Below are 18,759 nucleotides of genomic sequence, written 5' to 3'. Positions count from 1 at the left end.
CTGATTAAATCGATGATATATATATATTTATATATTTATATTTGGTGGTTTTTGTTTTTGTGTCTTTAAAGAAGTTTTCTTTATTCAAAGTTTCTTGTTGGGAATCAGATATAACACAGAGGATCTACGCCCTAATAAATACAAACTGGACAGGGGTCAGAGGTCAAAGGTTACGGGACTGAAGTGCAATGACCCCAGCACAGCAGGGACATTCAGTCCTTAGAAATGTAACCCATTCTGCAGTGTGGCCTTTCTGCTACTCGCCCAGCCCCCCACTGTGTCGGTGCATGGACAGCGAGAAGGAAAATCCAATTCAGGAAACATTTCTACTTCTGCAGCAGCACACGGATTAGAAATGTGACATATGGATAAAGAGGAATGAGGGAATTTCAAAAACAACACAATAGCAGTTACAAGATTAATGTATTTGGGCAGGAGATGATTTAATTTAAATGAATACGATGTAAAACAGTTTAGAAAGAGGCTAACTCGAGACTTTACTCCAGCGCTGATGCTGTGATCGTTCAGTAGGTACCACAATGCATTGACACCCCCCACCCCCCTTCCCTCCAGAAAAAAAGAGATTAAAAAAAAAAAAAAAAAAAAAAAAAGACATTTGACAAGAATGTCTCATGGTTTTAAATTTATGTGTCAACATATTTCACACATACACACCAGTTTTAACTGTGATAGTCTAACAGTCACCACGGATGGTTTCCAGTGCTTTTATTTACAGAAAAGTGACTAGACTTCATGTTACTGTACACTTTGATATTTTTCCCTTTTTATAAATACCCATAGGGTAATAGGTCCTCAGTAGCTTTGAGTGCATTATATAGAACACACAACCCTAGGTTAATGCGTCTTTACTAGCGATACAAAACAGAGAACAAAGTACCAATTGTAACATCGAAAATAAAGGATACACCATGTTACAAAGTTACAGAAAATACATACTATATATATATATATATTTATATATATGTGTGTGTGTGTGTGTGTGTGTGTGTGTGTGTGTGTGTGTGTGTGTGTGTGTGTGTGTGTGTGTATAGATATATAGTCACAGAAAAACAGCAAAAAGGCTTGCGACAGAATACACTTTTTTTTCTTTCTAAGTCACATTGTTCATCATTTTTTTTAAAAAAGTATCCAAGATGAAGAAACCTTAACACACCCATCAAGGTCTTTCTTGAGTTTGTATCGGTCACCTGTGATGTTAAGTATCCCAGGAGAACGTTAAGGCAGTGCAGTCCATCATCATCATCGAGCTGCAGTGCAAGCATCTGCTGCAGAGGGCTCACGACAGGATACTGCTGAGCAACAAGAGGAGACTGAGATTGTACAGCTTAGAGCACGCAGAGCCGTCAGTCGCTGGACATCACTGACGGAGGGGCGGGCGGGTTGGTGGGACCGTGTGTGCGCCCGACCTCGTGGATGAGGGAAACTCTGGCAGAGGTGTACATTCCTTAAATCGAAGGCACAGCTTGGCAGCAGCATTGCACTCTCATAATGATTTTGCTGCAATCTTATTTTGTTTTTCTTCTGTCGACTGCTGAAGAAACTTTAATAAACCTCCCCACAAGTTGCAGCCAATCATTGGATGTGATTGATGTAATGCGTGTTTTAAAATTGTCAGAACATCCACGCCGTGATTCGTTTTACCTTACGCTGGCGCATTTTACTCTCCGTTCCCTTTTTTTTTTTTTCATGCGCTTGATTGGAAAGTGTTCACAGCTCTCAGATTTAAGGCTATTTGGCCCAGCCGGTGGTGGCCTCCCCGTTGATGTAGGCAAAGCCGGGGAAATGTTGCGAGTGTTCGTACTCTGAGTTCCTGCGTGGGCCCAGAGGTGAGTACATATCCCCAGAGGTGGTATAGCGGGACGAATGCATAGGCGGGCTGGTGTAACAGCTGTTACCTGGTGACACATCTGGCCACCGGGGGGCAACAGGCGTGGGGTGCAACCGAGGAGTGCTGCCCATCAGGCACGGCTCCATTCGGGACATCTGGCTGTTGAGCTGGTACTGTGGAGAGGAAAAGGAGGGGGATAAGTTAAGTAGAAGATGGAGCAGTACTTCTATGGTGCTGTTCGGCTTTGACTGCTATTCAAAGTGCTTTTTTCTAGTTAGTCACTCTTCGCTGGAACCATCAGGGGCAACTCAGGGTTTGGTATCTTGTCCAAGGCCCGAAGAAGACCACCAATCTTCTAACTGGTAAACTATATCAGTCAACCCCAAGTGATGGCGAGCATTAGAGGAGCTGTTGCGTGGATTTTATCTTTTTCCATCCTTTATGTTAGGATACCTGATCTAACACTCTTCCTGACAGCAAGTCATTTAAATGCTGCCCTCTTTGCGCTGCCAGAGTGATACGAACCTTAAAATTCCCTTTTCCACAGGTCTCGTGGTCCTGAAAGGTGACCACGACCCGGCCGATATCTCATTTGATGCTGTATTAAGCATAAAATATTGGGTTTGAACTGACCCTGCTGCTGGTAATTTCCTGTCATGGGAAATTGCTTCACAAGTTGTGGCACAGTGGTCAAAATAGAAAATTAAGCCACTTAAGAAAATGAGGGTTTCACCCAAAAAAGTGCTTTTTCTCTCTCCCTCCTTGTGTGTGCGTGCATGTGTGTGATCTGTTGCCTGTGGTGACTGACCTCAAACAGACCAAATCTGCCTGTTGACAAAAATATTTTGGACAGATGGGGATCCGGCAAAGTTTTCAGACCGTTTCAGCTCCATGTCCAACCTCTCGCAGTGACAAAGTGCAGGCATTGTGCCCTATTTAAGCTCAGACGGGGCTAAAAAAAAAAAAAAATGTGGAAGTAGACCCTTTCCCCTTTTTTTAACTAAATATAAACACGACAGTCGAAGCCATTATGAGGGATCACGGCATGGAAAAAGACAGTCAGTGCAGAACAGGCGGCTCAGCTGCCTCTTGTTCACAAGCAGAAAAGAGACCATTGAATAACAATATTTTAATAAACGCCCCCTTGCCCTGCTCCGTGGCCACTGGCTCAGACAGATGAAGAGACTATTGAGAGCTGGAAAGAGAAGTAACAGAGCAAGGCCCCCTCTTGGCCCCGGCCGAGCCACCTTTCACTGTCTGCTTCCGCTGTGTGGAGAGGGTGATTCAGGGACTTTTAGAAACACTGCGAGCGCTGAGGCCCAGCTGATCTCCTCCCTCTATAAAGGCAGCAGAGGCTGGAGGACCCTTGACAGGAAATTGCCACCAAAAGAGTAAAACTCACTCGGTAACATCAGCGGCTCAATCTCATTCTAATAACCTTTCTTTTCTTTTTCTTTTTTTTTTTTTTTTTTTTTTTTTTTTTTTTTTAAATAGCATCATATTTAAATCTATTTATTCCCCTAAAAGGACAACTCAGTCAGTTCATCCTCACATTTAGTTTATCAGATGCTACATATTTTTTAACACGTAGTATCAGCCTCATATAATGCATAAAGTTTAAGTAGCAGTTAGGCATCACACAAGGTATTAAACCCCAGTATTTTCATACTCATACTTATGACTTACTTAGCTACTTACTTGAGTTACTTTATACAGTTTAAATCATAGTTTTACCTCCACGCTGTGAAAGTCTAAAAGTGTCCTATCACTGCATAGATGCAATCCAGGATTTCAGATCATCCAAACAGTCAGAGGGTTTTTTTTAATCTTTGGAATCTAACAAATGTCTTCCCAAGTGTTTCATTTATTTTCTTTCATTATTAAAACCTAATACTTTTATTATTTAGCATTAACAGGTCCTTAGATTAATATAAAACCTGAATTCATCTGATCTGCTACCACACCCCATTCCTGAGCATCAGAGCCTGACCTGTGCAGATGTACGGTGGTAGGCGGAGTAGTGCAGCGGGGCTGGGATCGTCGGCTCGTGGGCCAAACTCGGGTACTGGCTCTGGATGGAGTGAGGATGCTGGTTGGCGTAACTGCCATAGTTGTAGCTACCAGTGTACCTAAAATGGAGTTAAACAGTCGAAATTTAGTAAATATAATGAATCCAAAAAATAAATTGAGAATGTATTTTAATACTGCAATGATCAATAGTTTTGTAATCACCCATGCTCCTCCCTGTAGACTGGCATCCTGTGGGCAGAAGATGGAGGGGGTACGGGAGCGCTGCTCCTCATACAGGACAGCTGCTGCCCGGCCTCTGGAGCGGCTCCGCCTGCTGTTGTCACTGTGTATGTAAGGGACCAGGTATATGACTGAACAGCGCCTGGTAGACACATATATAGACACAGAGACAGACGCTTTGGCGCAGAGGAACTACGTTAAACTCTGCTTATTCTGGGCTTTTTGTACGCGAGTCCTGTCTCACCTGTCATGGCAGGTACTCCGGTGTACTCCGGGGACACGGCTGCTGTGGGGGAGCTGGCCGAGGAGACGCCCACAGAGTGGACTGACCGAGCGGGAGAGTAGGATCCCGGAGACGGCGAGGCAGGGGCGGTTTCTGTCAGCGTAAATTCCTCCTCTCTCTCTGCTGAAGGTGTCGGGAGGAAACAGGCGGTTAGACAGTTTAATGCAAAGAGGGATGCTATGTTAAAGAGCCAGAACAAATCTTCAGTTAGACAACAAAGTCTTTTTGTGTGGCAGAAAACAGGCTCATTCTAAAAGATTCATCAATACAAGGTCACTGCAAACAAGTGTATACATTTTATTCTATAATATATAAGATTAAAAAAACATTTAAAATTGAGAGAAATGAACAGGAACACCTTACAACAGTGAATTCCTGGACAGGTAAGAATAAACTACCTCTGCTGGTGTTTCGGAGGCTTTTCTGGACAGTCACCACAACATTTAGGGTGCAAATCTCCCTGGGTACGCGCAAACGTGTGTCTAAGGTTTCCAAGCAAAGCTATGTCAAAATTTCAAGTTCAACTTCTAGAGTCAAACTTGAGAATAAGTCAAAATTTTTGAGATAACAGATGGAAATTTTTACTTATGGATGATAACAATTTCTTTTTTTCCAGTTGTGAAAACAAGCTTCCTTATATTACTTGATAATAATGTTGAGTGTTGACTAACAAGTGTTAAATTAATTTATTCTCATTTGTTTAAAAAAAAGTATAATACATAATAAATGACCCAAAAGTGGCTCTCACATAAAACAAATCAATTATGCTGGAAGTTAAGAATAATAAATAAATAAAACAGTTCTTTTTTCATTTAACAGATATTCAACAGATTTTTTAAATTCAAGTTAATTGTATTTATGTAGAACATTTAAAAGAACCAGAGTGTTTTCCAGGCAAAAAAATGACACTAATGACCAAAATATGAGAAATAAATCAAATAGTGTAAAATTAAACACCTGTAACTTAAACCTGATATTAGAAACAACAATAAAAAAAATCATGAAAACGTTGGTTGGAGAGGATTTATGTGGGATGGCAGACTACTGCAGAGCCTGGGGACAAGAACAGCAAAGGCCCGACCTGGAGGGCTTTAAAACCAAATGAAAACCATTTAAAATCAACTCTGTGTTTCGGAGGTAGAAACTGAGCTAAAACAGGAGCGACGTGCTGTCTTTTATGTGCACCAACTGTGTTTTGAAGCATCTGCAATCGAGGAAAAGTGAAATTGGACGATCCTTTACAGAGGAAGTTGCAGAGGTGCATCACTGAGAGGTGATGTAGGTGTGGCATAAACTAAAAACACCACTGATCTGATTGTTAAAAGTCAGAGATCTGTATATAAAAACGTGCCTTTGTTTGGGTATTTGTAGGGATTGGAATCGGAGGAAAGTAAGCCAACTTCAGCTTTTCTATCATTTAGCTGAAGGAAGATTTTTGCCATCAAGGGTTATGGATCATCCAATCAGTCAAAGTTAAGTTCAGGGTTTTGGAAATGTCCACTGATGTAGTCACCTTACCAAACAGCTGTGCTGCTGGTTACCACCTGCACCTACAGCTGGAGCGCTCACCTGTGCTGCCCTCGCCTTTCATGGCCCTCATGAGGTCGTTGGCTCTCTCCTGGCAGTGCAGGGACTCCAGCAGGTAAAGCACATAGTCGTCAAACATGAGATGGATCAGGTGGAAGGAGCCTGCAGACGTATACAAGAAAGCACAATCAGACAGTAGAAGCATTTATCTGGAGTTAGAGTGGCACAGTTCCAGTGAGTCGCTGAAACCAAACAAACATCTGTCCAGCATGTAACTGATTACAACCATTGAGATGATGACATCACATCCTGCAGGCATGACAGGAGGGCCGCTGTTATTAAAAAGGAGCGCGCGCGCTTGTTTCCGTGTACCGAGTCAGTGCCAGAAATATGTCAGCTGACCCCGGGGGTCGCACGAAAGATGAGCATGTGAGGGAGTGTCACAATTGTGTCATTGTGCCGGCCGCTTCTGCCGCCGCCGTGTGCATAATCAACACTTGTGGCCATTGAGGGGAGCCGGGTGTAACACTGACCGGTCATAAAATGGGAAAAGACAGGCAAACGCATCGGGGAGAGGGGAGGGGCGACCTTTGTTAATTAGCTGTTTGTGCACAGAGACCTGCTTTATCAAAACACTGCAACCAGCTGTGTCTTTGATATTCACAGACAGGGACAGAGGAGGGGAGAGAAAAGCCATTTTCTTTTCTTTAATTTTTACTGCTTGTCGCTTACCACAAACAGTAAGCTGTTAAAGCAGCAGCCATTTCACTCGTGCCTACTCTCTCCTCGTCTCAAAGTCGAAGCTAAGCAAGCAGAGGAATCATTAAATGAGCATTTAGCCCCAATTAAGAGACATTTCATCTCTTTATATCAGTTTGATTTGGCTCATATTAGCTTTTAAATGTGAAAATCATGAGCAAGTGAGGGAAACTCTAAACTTATACTTAAAAAACCCTCAAATTTCACTAAAGATATTATTAGCGGAGCTATTTTCAGCAGTTTACATGGCATGGATGACACAGTAAATAAAACGACTGTCAACGCTGTGTTTTTTCTGTTGCGTGAAAAGCAGGAGGAGCTCACCGAAGCTGGGCGCGCTGTGCAGGGTCATATCCCGGATGACTCTGGTACCAAAACACGACCACATAAGCAGGAACTGCTGGGCCACCTTCTTCAGGCTCCCGGGCCTCTTCCCCGCCACCTAGAGAGAACATTTCCATGAGAAAAGAGGGGGGAAGGGTGGGGACGCCGGGGTAGAATTAACCTCCGGGTCCGTATTGGGGCTTAACCCTCAGGAACGAAAAACATGTCAACAAGTCAACTATTTAATTTGCCCCCGGGGACACGCCTTCCCATTGAACTATTGTCTGAGCAGTCCAAGACGTTGCCGGGGAGACGGAAATTTTACAAGGCAATATCTGGCACATAATGGACGCAAATGGGAAGCTTGAAGACATCATTAACTGGGAGGATCGCAACCTAAGTGACTCGGTTTAAGAGAGAGTTGCAGGGAAGAGAGGGAAGAGGGCTTTCAGCCACAGGTGTCTCAGTGAGGGGAGGATTATAAAAAAATATGCACTTTTCACCTGTGCAGCTTACACTGAAGTGTCTAAACAACCACACAAAAACAGGGGATAATGCCTGTTAGCTGTCTGACCTTGACGACGCAGCGATCCACCATCGAGTCCAGCCACTCGATGTAAGCCTCGATCGGCGACTGCTCCTCCAGCAGACGATCAAACTCCTGATACACTGTGAGAGAAGGGAGCGTTACATAGAACACAAACAGCACCTTCACCTTCACACAGCAGCTTCTACGTATGTGTGACCTCTGACCCCTTCCGGGCCAATGCAGAGGCGCGAGGGTGCAGGGAATTGGAAATGCTCCGCAGGGTGTTTGAGAGCAGATTGAACTTGTTTAACCTTTTGCTCTCCGTCATTAACGCTCTGACTCTGCCGGCCGTGGGAATGACCGTCCCTCGGCGAGTCGTTCACGTCATAGTAAAGTGCCCGTCCGGGTGAGTCAGGGCGACTTACAGTGGATAATAAGCTGCCTGTGCTCCTCCTGCGAGTCCTCCATGGTGTAAAGTGTCTGCTTGGTGATGCTGTTCAAGTCCACGTTCCTCCAGTCCTCTAGCATTTGAAAGGTGATGTCGGCGCTGTTTATCACAGTCCGCGATGCCTTGGGACAGATAAGTCAACAATATGACAAATCTAAGCATACCCACATCCCTTATCAGCTTTGTTCTTTCATATGGATTTTATTAAAAACATTCAGACCACGATAGGCACCTGACATAGATGGTTTAGTGATGTTTGCCGCTTTAGGATCTGCGAAAATCTCCTCGATACTGAAATACAAAAGGAGAAGAAAATACAATAAATCCCTGAGAAGTTACCCTATAAAATCCACACGTGCTTAAGAAGCAAACAATCACTTTGGCATATTTTATGCTTACGTTCAAATTTGATATTCCTCAGGTTTTCTGGAAGGTCATGAAGTGCTATTTTAAGCCACTCATCGAGCTGTTTGGCAAATTTTCGAATGACCTGAGTTAAACTGTGCAGATGAGGAGAAAATGAAGCACATTTAGTACCTGAGACAAAACACGTGATTTTATTTAATAAGGGTCACAACTAAAGAACTAATTAACTGTTAGAGCCATAAAAACGAAACATAAAGAGCGGACCATGAGTTCAAAACCATTTCGGAGCTCAGGATTGAGCACTGATCCTCAGTAAGACTGTTCAATTTGTTTTTTCACAAAAGACTCAAATTTAATTTTTTCAGCACGTCTTTCTTGTTTTGTCTTCCAGATGAGACTTTACTTGAAACTTTGAAGCTTTAGAAAACGAGCCACCCCGCCTTTACACATCACGGTAAATAAATTAATTGTGTTTCCAAACAGCTGATAACTTTAAAACTGAAGATGTGCCTGCAAATCATCGGAGATGGAATGACGTGACCCTACAAGACACACACTGTAAAAGTGTAGCTGCATAAGCTGTGCACAAGATATTAAAACCACAAAAAGAGAGGTTAAATCAGGATATTACTGTGAACTCTGAGCTGCAGTAGAGGGACACTCTCACCTATCAGGCAGTGCTTGCAGGACGGTGGGCATCAGCACCCCTGAGATGGCCTTGTAGAGGATGGAGTCACAGACACCGACGATGTTCACCACCGTGGGGGAGCCGAGGACAGGAAGCATGTGGGGCGGCATGCCCTGCCAGAAGTGCAGCAGGAAGCTCTGGACCTGTGGCCGTTGCACACGACGTGATATTACAAACATACAAGCGGCAAACACCGAATGTGCTCAAACAGACTTTAAAGTGGTCATTTTAAACAGAAAAGGACTCGCCTCATCAAAGTTGGCCCGAATAACGGTGTCCAGTATCCTCTGACAGTGTGTTCTGTACATCATGATGAAGGTTGACACCTGTGGGCAACAGCAGGGTATTAATCTAATTGCATAACAAACTTAATAGCTTTTTTTTCTCTTTGGGAAAAAAAAATGCTGCAAAAACAAGAAGATAAATCTTGAACAAAGCATGGGAGCCAATAAATAGATGTTACAGGCCTAGGCTTGAGCGGAGTAATATAAAACGAGCTTTAGAGATCAGCAAAACACAAACCATTTAAAATCATGGCCCCCCTTTAAAAGCCGGACAGCTAGTGCCTGTCCTTTTGTCCACAGCTAGATCTTATTATCTCCTCCAAAAGATTAAGAGTTAGAGAGGAGCCAGCATATAAATCCTCAAGGTCCTTCTCTAAACGCAAACCCACTGAAGCTCCCGGGGCAGATAAAAGAGCCAGAGGGGGCGCAGAGCTGGTGAGATGGCAAGCAACGGTGAAGGGAGGAGGGGGCTGAGGGGGGCGCTGGAAGGATGGACTTTTAAAACTCCTGTTTACCCTTTCTTCTGGCAGGCTGGCAGGCAAATTTAGGTCTTTGACATTTGGAAACTCTGGCAGGAGTGTCCCCAGTTTGGAGCGCGGTGAATACGCCACTGTCTGCTTCGTGGCCTCTTTCTTCCCCGTCTCGTTCACCCACGCCGCTCCCTTTTTGGAGTACATCACATCATAATACTGGGAGGTCTCCTTCACCGCTATTCCATAGTAGTGATACCTGAGGAGCAGAGACGACGGACAGATCAATGGCAAGGACGTTTGAGGATCACTTGGCTGATATATAATAAAATAAAATATTGTTTGAAAATTCTAATGTCTTTTTTTAAATAAATGTTATTTACAAAATAATAATAATAATAATAATAATACTCAAAGTGTGATTTAATTTTTTTTATTGATTAATTTTAATTTTGCTTTTTGAATACATGTCTTTTGTTTTTTTATTTTTTAGGTGAATATTTCCAAAAGTACGTTATCAGAAAAGCAATAAGTTCTTTCATATTGCTTTTCAAAGACAATTTACAAATAAATATATCCACTAATTTAAAAAAGCATGTGAACAAATCATTACAGGTTGTTGTGCAGGAAGAACATGACAAAAAAATATTTTTTAAAAAGGAAAACTACAGGAACATAAGATAAATGGTAAATGGTAAATGGCCTGTATTTATATAGTGCTTTACTAGTCCCTAAGGACCCCAAAGCGCTTTACATATCCAGTCATCCACCCATTCACACACTGGTGATGGCAGCTACATTGTAGCCGCAGCCACCCTGGGGCGCACTGATGTCAGCAAAGCACAAAATGCAGTCTAAACATGTGGTTTTTAACCCTTGTGTGGTGTTCGTATTTTTGTTACTCAGCCAGTGTTCATGGGTCTGGTGGACCCGCTAGAGTTTTGGCTTTCCAAATTAACACTATCAAACAATTTTATGTTAAATTACTCAACAGATGTTTACTTCATCCCAATTACAAGACATATGAACAGCAAACATGGTTAATTTTTTCCCTTTACCTTTGTTAGATCACATTTATGAATTAATGTGCTTCTCGTTTTTCTTTTATATAAAATGTTATAAATAAATCAGTTATAATCAAGTGGAGTGAGTGGAAAGACACAACACATTTACACGTGAAAAAATAATTAATTGTTTAATTTTTCTTTTGAAAAAAACTGAACACGGGTCTCACAGACCCGAACACCATACAAGGGTTAAATGTTTTTAAGCTGAGGAACTGACTCAGCTTCTCTAACATAAAAACCCTGAAACATCTTACTTTGACTGCCCTCTTGTTCCCAGTCGTCTGGTAGTCAGTGCTGGAAACTGCTGCCTTATGATCTGTTTATTGTGAGAGAAATACTGTTAGCAAGTATAGATTCAAAATATTTATGTGTTTTTGTCTGCGTTGGATAAAACCAAAAGAAAAAGAAAAGATGGTGTAAAGAGGCGACATAAGGAAGCACCTTATGTCGCAGGTGTGTGCATTTTACTTGTTATTATTGTACAATATGGCTTTACAGCACGCAGAAGTCAACAGAATACGCTGCACTTCATTTTTAGCTCTTGGTGAGAGAGTGTTTAATAAAGTTGGTCTTGCAGTCATATCCACAGGGAGCGCCGTGCAGAAGAAAAGCTTCCAGAGTCTATGTATTTATGACATCCATGGGTATTACTCCCCCTCCCTTACCCCCATATCTACAGCCTCCCTGCATCTTTCCACCCACCCATCCTGACTCCTTCTCTCCCTCTTTACCTTTTCCACTCCTTTCCACCTTTCCTCTCTCTTTCTCTTTCTCTCTTTTTTTTGTCCAAAGAGATTGGCTCCTCGGTCCAGCTCCTGGTGCAGAAACTTTAGCAAACAGTGTAGCTCTCCATTGTGTGGGATGAAAAAAGAGGCCAAGCTGTGAAGTTTCTGTCAGGCCCCGCTTGATAAATGAGCAGACAGGGAGGCAGTCCGGGCCCTCTCTCGTTTTTTTGTCCTGAATCAATGAAGCCTTCCTAAAGGACACCCCACACTGCTCCAGCCACTGATCTAACATTCCGCAACATCTCACCCTTCCAAATTTCCTTTAATTACACATTAATCCAGGCCCCTTCTCTTTTTCAATATCTTCCGACAGGAGCTGTGGAGGGGCGGGGGTAGGCCCGGGTTGGGGGTTGGGGCTGGAGTCCAGGGTACAGGGGATGGCTGGGGGTAGGAAGGCTGAGGAACTTCTTGGGGTTGTGGGAACAGACCAAAGCACATCTCCTTTGGCTCTAGATTATGTGTTCAGCGAGAGCTTTGCTTCACACTGAGTTTTGATCTGATATAACTTCAACACAGCCGCACAAAAACCGACCCAGGCGTGCAACGGCCCCAGCGTAACGCTCGCGGCTGACTGAGCAGAAGACCGCTTCGATTTGTGGTGCATCTGCAACATCAGCTATAAGTTTTAACTTCGTACCTGAATATTAAAAACACTAAAAACTAAAAGAAAGTAGTAATAATTGTGAAAAGGCATTTCACAAATTAAACACTCCTCCCAAGCTACAATAGATGTGACTGTTGACTCTCCACACTGTCTGATCTTCATCACTACTCAAGTTTGCATTTCACCTTTCCAAAGCTGGCTGCGTTCACAGGCTGCGTGTCGTGCTTTTCGCTGAAGTCTAGGTAATGCATATAGAGGGCACTTCGGGGGATGCACACACCTTCGGCTATCTCGTAGTTTTCTTCTAGCCTGTGAATAACAAAGGGGGAAATGTCAGGTGGACATTTGGAAGCTCGTGTATGGTTTTATGACGAACAGGGCGTTTAAAAATTACCGTGATCTGATATTAAACTGCACGATGTTAGAGTTTATGTTATTAAGAGGACAGATTAAAGCAGATATGCCATTAGGGTACCGCCTCAAATTCAGTTCAAAGATGAGAAGAAAGAAGTAGGACACAATATAAATTAAAGAGCTACATCATGGTAATCATTATCTTACTTCCAGTGTAACAACACTGTAGCAGTGTTTATTATAAAGCAAACTGTCTGTTGCATCCCAGCAGAGCTAACTGTTTCACGGAACAGCCATGCATTGGGTTGTCATGCAAGACATGACAACGCATCAACAAAGACAACAGCTACTCCCTCGGGAGTTGCAACATCCATTTTTCCTGCAACCTCGTCTCACTAACAGCTGCAGTGGACAAATTCACATTAAAGCAGAACAGCTGTTTATCAGTGTTCCCAATACTGGACGTCATATTTCATCAATCTTTGATCGTCGACAATGAGCACGTCATAATTTCTAAATGATTCACATTGAAATATTTGCCCTTATTTACACAAGCAGCATTTGTGCTCTTAACTGTTTGCCAACACAGGAGACATGAACACTTCTGACGTAATTAGCATTTCAGAGATGGTTTCAAGTATTCTGCCCCCAGTGGCTCAACAAAGCAATGACTTCAATACTTCAGCGTTGCTTTTCCGAACTCAAATATCTGAATGAGTCACTCATTTTTAAGAAATGCACATCACAACTCATGTGCATTTTTACATTTCATCCCTCATATTATTTGTGTAAATCTAACAACTTAAGAAAAGGTAATACGATAAATACAAAACGACCTAAAACTAAGCCTTGAGGTACACCAGCATCACAATTAGTAGTTTTTATTGTTTTCTGTTTGTAGTTCACCTTTTTTTAGTTCACTTTTATATTGCAGTGGAATTTTTCACAGCCCCTGTATTATTCTCTTTAATCTAGAAAAGATTTTTAAATTAACCAATAAGATTAGCACTTAATTGCTAATCTTCTATGTGTTTACAGAGGACGCAGGAATTAAGCAAAAAGAGCGGTATGAATGTGGTATGAATGTCGGTAACAATGTCAGCCTGATTTTTTTTCACGTTTGTAAAAACTGTCCCTAAGAAATCCTGTTTTTGGTGCAGCCGTCAAACAAATCGCTTAAATGTGATGTCTGTAACTCATTAACAACAATCAGAAGAAGAAAGCACTATTTCCACTTTGTATAAAAAAAAAACACCATTAAGACGCAACAGACTGATTAAGTACAAGTAAATTTGACCTTTCAAACGGTTGAACTACACGTTAAATCCTGAAACTGCTGCAATTACTTTTATTATTATTTACAGAACAAAAGTTTCATTATTAGCCTGAAACATTAATGTTTCCCATGGTTTTCCAAGCTTCTGAGACCTCATTTATTACTCCAAATAATTACCTCTTAAATGCACTTTAATGCTGGGTAATATGCCATACCGTACTGTATGTGTCTGGGTACTGCATGTAGACCTCTGCATTGGCTGATTGTCTGTTTCAGTGAAGCTGAGTAAGAACTAAGATAAATGTTCATTTACTTAGAAACTGTTTTTTGAATTGGATCCATTTTTACTGCTTTTCGGTAAAACAGCTACATTTAAGTCTTCTGACAATCAAACTGTGATCAGTCACGTGACCCAATATATTATTTTAGGTTAAAAAATTGTTCTTTAATTACAAATATACAAGCATAACTAATGCTGGACAGATTATTTACTCTTGATTCAACACCCTACCTACTTAGCTGCATAAGAACTATTTGCTGATAATTTCCTAATAGAGCATACAGTATATATTATAACATTTTTAGACTGATTTTCTTCTGTTTAAATCAACAATTTACTTATGACACAAAATAAAAAGAGACTCACTTTGAAAAGTAAAAAAAAAGAAGTTCATTATTATTACAGGATATTTGATGTATAAAATTATTCTCTTTTAATTCTCTAATTTTAAACAGACTTGTCACAATTGGAGTTGGTATTCCATGTATATATACATGATATGAATGAATTGTGGTGCATGTTGAGGCTGCAGGTGCAATTATTTGTTTCTGCCTAGCAGATATAAAGTAAATTTCCCTAAAATGTGCAGAGAAACTTATCATCTGTGTGTACGGGTGACATTTAAGACAATTTAAATTAACTAAATCAATCAAATTTACTGAAAATAATAACAGAATCTGCAGGATGAAGACAACACAGGATTAAAACAATGAAAAAAAGTGCTCTGATGTGCACATTATTTAATTTTTAAAAAGAATAAAACAGACTCTTTTGTGAGTGGTTGATTTAAAGGACTGGTTACATCAGTTTTACATTAATTTGAGAATATATTTAATATTTTAAATAGGCTGTTGTGTTTTGACATGTTGCAGCTTTTCTCTTTAAATGATAAAAGAAATTTTTTTTAATAACTTACCATTCCAGCGTAGCCGGTGTCGAATGTGGTTTCGAGGCTCTGTTATTTTCTTTTTCTTCATCTGGAATAAACAGCACACGTAGGGCTTAATTAAGTAATTACAGCAAAATGACAGAAGTGTGGCACAAACATACACTTATCATTTCTTCTCTGGCTAAATGACATTTTCTGAGGTTTAAAAGCTACGTGCAGACAGAGGATTCAGTGCAAGTACAGTCGGTCCTGCTTACGTTCATCATTGGACATGTTCCCCAGAGACGTGTGGCTGGAGTATCGCTTACTCTCACTCTCATTAAGGCATCTTTCAATCCAGCTCTCTATAAAAAAGACCAAAGATCAGCTCTTAGAAATGACTTTAAAAAATTAAAAAATGACAAATAAGTTTTAAAAAAATGTTTAGTTTACATTTTCATTCAGTTTTGTTCTTTGTTTTTTAAATTAACTTTTAATTTAACTAAAGAAAACCCACATATTTAAAAATCCCTTTTTGTGAAGTGACTAATGTCATCCTGCAGTGGAACAGAGCCAAAGCTGTATTTGCATAAACACTGCAAATCACTGGCTATACAGGACACTTTAAATGTCGCTAATGTGACAGGGTGAGCTGACAACAATCGATTGTATGGGCAGCAGCGCAGCCCTGGCTCTATTTGACATGTTTTCACCAGGACGGCAGGAATCCAGCATTGTTCTCAGGAGACTACGAGCATACACACTTGCTTAAAAGAGCCTGTGCACATTACTGAAGCAGTCTGGGGGAATAGAAGCCATTGTCCTGTTTTAATTTCTACTTAGAAATAGCTCAACTGGTGTGCTTTCTGTGAGCGAGCAGCAGCAAAACACCAAGGCTTTCATATAGAAACAGCCGAGTAGAGTGGAAAAAAATCGAATTCTTTAACTATTTTTATGAGAGGCATTCACAAAATTCTTTTACTTTAATTCGGTGTAAAAATTGCTTGGATTTTAAGCTACAGCTTTTTCTCCACCAGGAAGTTTAGAGCTAAACTGCATGTCGTAAACAGAGAATCTGAATTATAAGCATAAAAACGAAGATGTGATCAGGAAAAAGTCACCGACATATTTATGCAAAACTAAACGAAACTTTTAGGCTCTGCAACAAATGGAAATCCTTCCACATTAAAGTTATTGAACCTTTTTTCATTTGCAAGTGACAACATTCACAGCACCAGCTGCTGGTGCTGTCTGAGCACGGCATCGAGGAAGATAATAAAAACTTTTAAAAGTTAAGATTCGATGAAGAGTGGATACTTCAATCTTCAGCACGTCCTGTCTAGAGGGAAAAAAAAAAAAAAAAAAAAAAAAAAAAAAAAAAAGGAGTGACTGCTCTTAAAATCCTGTCTAGAAAAAAAAACAACTAAAAACTCCAGAGGAGAAAGATTTTTTGGTACGTAAATATTTATAGCTTACTCTTTAACAGTGTTATAACACTGTAGCACTGACAGATGGTAAATAGCATCACACAGAAATTACATCATTTCCAGGTCCTCATCGTGTCTCATCAGTTCCCGTCTGCACTGGCTTCTTTCTCTAGCTTAAAAAAAACCCTGGAAATGAAAAAGAGAATCTTCTGAAGTGGAGCTAATTCTCCACAGAGGCTCGGATCTCAAGCTTCATTTGCCACAAGAACAGATAAGTTGGGGATCTAAATAATTGGATTAAATTTGATCAACAAGTGAAAATGGATGTTCACTCATTTATGAGCACACATTTGGGACTAAACTGCATCATCCTGAAAACTATGCTAAATGACAATTAAGGACTCACATAAAAAAAACAAACCAAATTGCCTGAAAGTGTGTATAATTAGATTTGTCATTAACGTTGCAGAGAGGACTCAGTTTTACCATAAGAAACTCAGTTTCTTACCATAAGAAAATTAATTTGGTGATAAATTCTTAGTAAAAACCTGTTTCAAAGCTGAAAAAATGTCTTGCTTTAGCAGTTTTGTACCTAGTAAATAACCTTTTTAAAAAGCAGGTGCACTGTGATGTACACTTGTGTTTTTAAATGCTGCTCTCATAATTACAAGTTCTCTAGTTTGACTTTAAAAAATAACAGCAAGAAACCAATTGTGGAGACTGAAGGTCCATTTCCTGCTTTTCTCTAATCAAGTGTCTCCTGCATCTTCCCGTAAGCGAGTGTGACCGAAAACACTCCCTCGTAAGTAATTTCAGAAATTTAAAAAGCTAATGAGCATCCGGACAGTTTACCCGAATGCCTGCAGAGAAAGTTCCAGACTTGCATAAGCGCAGCAGAAAACTCATACAATGTGAATAGAAGCTGGGTTTCCTCAACATATCCAAGGCAGGCAGAGTTTAACAGGACTGACCTGTGGAATCCATGTCAGGCTCCTCCAGCAGCCCGCAATGCATCCTCTTCCCATCAACGACACTGACTCCTCCAAGAAAATGGCTTAGCGCACGTTTCTCCCTCCTCAGTGGCTCTCCCCTCGTCTAGCTCTGTGTTTCCGTGACCGCTGCCCGTCACAGGAGATGTTGAGGATCTGAGGTTCGCCCAAGAGAGGGGTGGTGTTGGCGGAGGAGAGGAGGGGAGGTGGGAATGAGGGTGGAAAGGAAGGGGGTGAGGGTGTGGGGCGGGGGGGTAGAGACTCCAGAAATCCAGCGGGGGGAAAGCCAGACCCGTCAAAATGTTTGCTGATGTTTCATGGGAAAGGGGCTGATTTTATAGGAGCCCTGATGGGGACATGTCATTGATAGGCTTGGAAGGCTGATGAATGGCCCCAAGTCAGATGGGGATGTGGCAAGGCTCACTGGAAGTCTTTTGTGGGGCTGTTTTGAATAAGAAAAGCTCCCTCCCAACGAAAAAAAAAAGAGAAAAAAAAAAAAAAGAGGCTTAGATCTACGCAGTCCTAACACTGTGGCCTCCCCGTCTTCCATTATGGCATTTAATACGTTTTTATACACCCCCGAGCTCCGAATAAACATACATCTCTACACAACCACCACTCTTGCCTTTCCTTCTGGTTTTAACTCCCACTTCACATCCCTCACACACTTGTTGCCTGCATTTGTGCTGCTCCTCACTCCTCATTCAAACCACCCAAAACACTATTGTGGTAACTTTTCCAGAGCTGCGGCGCAACACACATCCATACATGATGAAACTGCACCAGTGTGAATGTTTTGGTGGAGTTCTCACCTCTTTTTTTTTTTTGCAACCTTATTTTTGGTATGCCTCTGAGAAGAGGGAACGGTCACAAAGGGGGGGAAGTAAAAGTGCAAAACCCGAGGCTGGGAGGGCTCTGATGGAGTGCCTGAGAGCTGGAGAAGGGAAAGCTGTGATTAGAATATGAATGGAACCGCAGGAGAGGGGGAGAGGAGAGGGGAAAGAAGAGGGGAGAGGAGAAAGGCGGATTATGGCTGAATTACTCACCACACCATGGAGCGCAAAGAAGGACTTTCACTCGCAGTGCGCAGGCGTGGACACCACTGCTGACACTCAGCGACGCACAGGACAGGGTGACGGACACAGGGCCACGCTTAGTTAGGACAGGGGTGAGCATCAAATCGGGCTCAAACAGGAAGGAAAGAGCTGCTGGATTGGGTGAAAGGTCAGGGAAATCTAATTTTTGACTCAACTCTCAAAGCTCTAGATGCTGGCCCACAAAGTCAGGACTTCAGAGGAGGACCTAATTAATTTCAGCCTAATTTCAATGGCT

The 18,759-nt window shown here is 41.5% G+C and overlaps 1 protein-coding gene across 4 annotated transcripts; it reads right to left on the bottom strand.

The window, feature by feature from the left end:
• Nucleotides 1-628: 628 nt before the first annotated feature.
• rfx4 (regulatory factor X, 4) lies at nt 629-18,221 on the bottom strand. Of its 4 annotated transcripts, none has more exons than XM_085411917.1 (18): nt 17,410-18,221; nt 15,290-15,376; nt 15,060-15,120; nt 12,419-12,542; nt 11,099-11,160; nt 9,823-10,036; nt 9,272-9,349; nt 9,003-9,166; nt 8,369-8,469; nt 8,202-8,260; nt 7,947-8,091; nt 7,567-7,661; nt 6,993-7,110; nt 5,952-6,071; nt 4,344-4,505; nt 4,082-4,241; nt 3,840-3,978; nt 629-2,022 (listed from the first exon to the last, which is right to left on the bottom strand). In XM_085411917.1, the coding sequence occupies exons 1-18, from the start codon at nt 17,450-17,452 to the stop codon at nt 1,750-1,752; spliced, it is 2,205 nt and encodes a 734-aa protein (XP_085268043.1). In that variant the 5' UTR covers nt 17,453-18,221; the 3' UTR covers nt 629-1,749. The 4 variants fall into 4 exon arrangements, with proteins under 4 accessions (XP_085268043.1, XP_085268045.1, XP_085268044.1 ...); XM_085411919.1 differs by having other exon boundaries at nt 4,082-4,202; XM_085411918.1 differs by having other exon boundaries at nt 4,344-4,502.
• Nucleotides 18,222-18,759: the final 538 nt, after the last annotated feature.

Source organism: Rhamphochromis longiceps, linkage group LG7, assembly GCF_057381845.1.
Source record: "Rhamphochromis longiceps isolate RC_006_pf linkage group LG7, R_longiceps_female_GT1.1, whole genome shotgun sequence".
NCBI classification, from domain to species: Eukaryota; Metazoa; Chordata; class Actinopteri; order Cichliformes; family Cichlidae; genus Rhamphochromis; species Rhamphochromis longiceps.
The sequence above is the reverse complement of the archived record's forward strand: the minus strand, read 5'-3'. Positions and strand labels throughout refer to the sequence as shown.

What these genes read in the sequence shown, in the direction of transcription:
- rfx4 (XM_085411917.1), bottom strand. Translation starts at nt 17,452, where the DNA reads ATGCATTGCGGGCTGCTGGAGGAGCCTGACATGGATTCCACAG. An exon ending in GCACAGCGCGCCCAGCTTCG is followed by an intron (nt 6,072 to 6,992) that starts GTGAGCTCCTCC and finishes ATACGTCTGCAG; the next exon opens with GCTCCTTCCACCTGATCCAT. An exon ending in GTCTACAGGGAGGAGCATGG is followed by an intron (nt 3,979 to 4,081) that starts GTGATTACAAAA and finishes ACTCCATTTTAG; the next exon opens with GTACACTGGTAGCTACAACT.